The sequence below is a fragment of the Palaemon carinicauda genome, chromosome 30, assembly GCF_036898095.1.
Source record: "Palaemon carinicauda isolate YSFRI2023 chromosome 30, ASM3689809v2, whole genome shotgun sequence".
NCBI lineage: Eukaryota > Metazoa > Arthropoda > Malacostraca > Decapoda > Palaemonidae > Palaemon > Palaemon carinicauda.
The window spans coordinates 81,265,243-81,266,571 of record NC_090754.1 but is presented as its reverse complement, the minus strand read 5'-3'; the positions used below and the strand labels follow the sequence as shown (position 1 = coordinate 81,266,571).

Sequence of the window (1,329 nt, the reverse complement as noted above, 5' to 3'; positions counted from 1 at the left end):
ATATATATATATATATATATATGTATATATATTACAGTTATAACTGTATGAACAGAAACATGTGCCAAATAAAATACCACAAAGATTAAACAAGAAACATATTTCTAACTAACCTGTTTCCCACTCCCTTTCTTTCAGGATACTTCTGTACCCCGATGTTGAACATGGACCAACACTTGTGACGAAGTCCCTTAAAAAAAAAAAAAAAAATATATATATATATATATATATATATATATATATATATATATATATATATATATATATATGTAAATGTAAATATTAAAATTCACTTTAAAAAATCTATGAACTAGGCTGCATTGCTCTAACATGCTTTGATTTCAATTCTAGATAATGTAAGACTTCATTTTATTTCATTAATAGAGTACTTTAAATATATCAATATATTTAAGAATATATGTCCGTTGATTTCAGGTCTTAGGCTAATTGACATTTTTTTTTTCAAAATTATGTAAGTTTAATAAACAATATTTTTCGGACATTATCACATATCCCAATCTATTCCATTCTTTGTATCTTCCTGTAAAATTCTAGATCTTCCTTTACTTATGAACAATCACATGATTATTATTATTATTATTATTAAAACCTAAGCTATTACTCTAATGGGAAAAGCAAGATGCTATATGCCCAAGAGCTCCAACATGGAAAAATTAGCCCAGTGAGGAAAGGAAACAAGGAAATAAATAGGTTATTTCAAATTGCAAGTAGAGACAAAGAGAAACAATATGAGCGTCGAACGTTCTATCTACACGAATTTACCTTATCAGGAGCTGCCGGGAGCCGAGACTTCTCGGACGACGATAAATACAGAAGACAAAGGAAGCCACCGGTCGCGAAGGCCAAGCAAAAAGTAAACAGCGTTCTCGCCAGCTTACCCCGCATGACAGGAAGTCTTCTGGACCACTTCTCTGTTCTTGATTGATGTTGTTACTGTCGAAGAGGATGTTATTGTATGGCCTTAACAATACGTGAAATTGTGAAGGGAAATTGGTCGCTATATAGGATGTTTTGATAATGCATTCACTGTTTCCCTATGTTGATTTATTTATATTTTTTAAAATGAGTTCATATAATATATATTTTGTTATATATTTTTTATACTTTTGTAAATAGAATAATTACAAAAATGATTTAAATGCATAAAATGTAATTGTATTTTTATAAAGAAAGAAAATACCTGCGAAGAAATTTGGGAGAGAGGGTAGAGTTTATTTCAAAAGTATTGCATTGTATAATGTATATGTTGTGTTTACTTCCCTGTGTATTTTAAATGGAAATAAACATATAAAGATGGAAGAGACTTTG

The 1,329-nt window shown here is 29.3% G+C and overlaps 1 protein-coding gene across 1 annotated transcript in view; it reads right to left on the bottom strand.

The window, feature by feature from the left end:
* The window catches only part of LOC137623850 (uncharacterized), an 11,612-nt gene extending 10,662 nt beyond the window's left edge, over window positions 1-950 (bottom strand). The window contains exons 1-2 of the mRNA XM_068354659.1: window positions 784-950; window positions 114-190 (exon numbers count right to left, since the gene is read on the bottom strand). Coding sequence (XP_068210760.1) covers window positions 114-190; window positions 784-906 — 200 coding nt within the window. The 5' untranslated portion in view covers window positions 907-950. The remainder of the gene's footprint in view (window positions 1-113; window positions 191-783) is intronic.
* Between the last annotated feature and the right edge of the window lie 379 nt (window positions 951-1,329).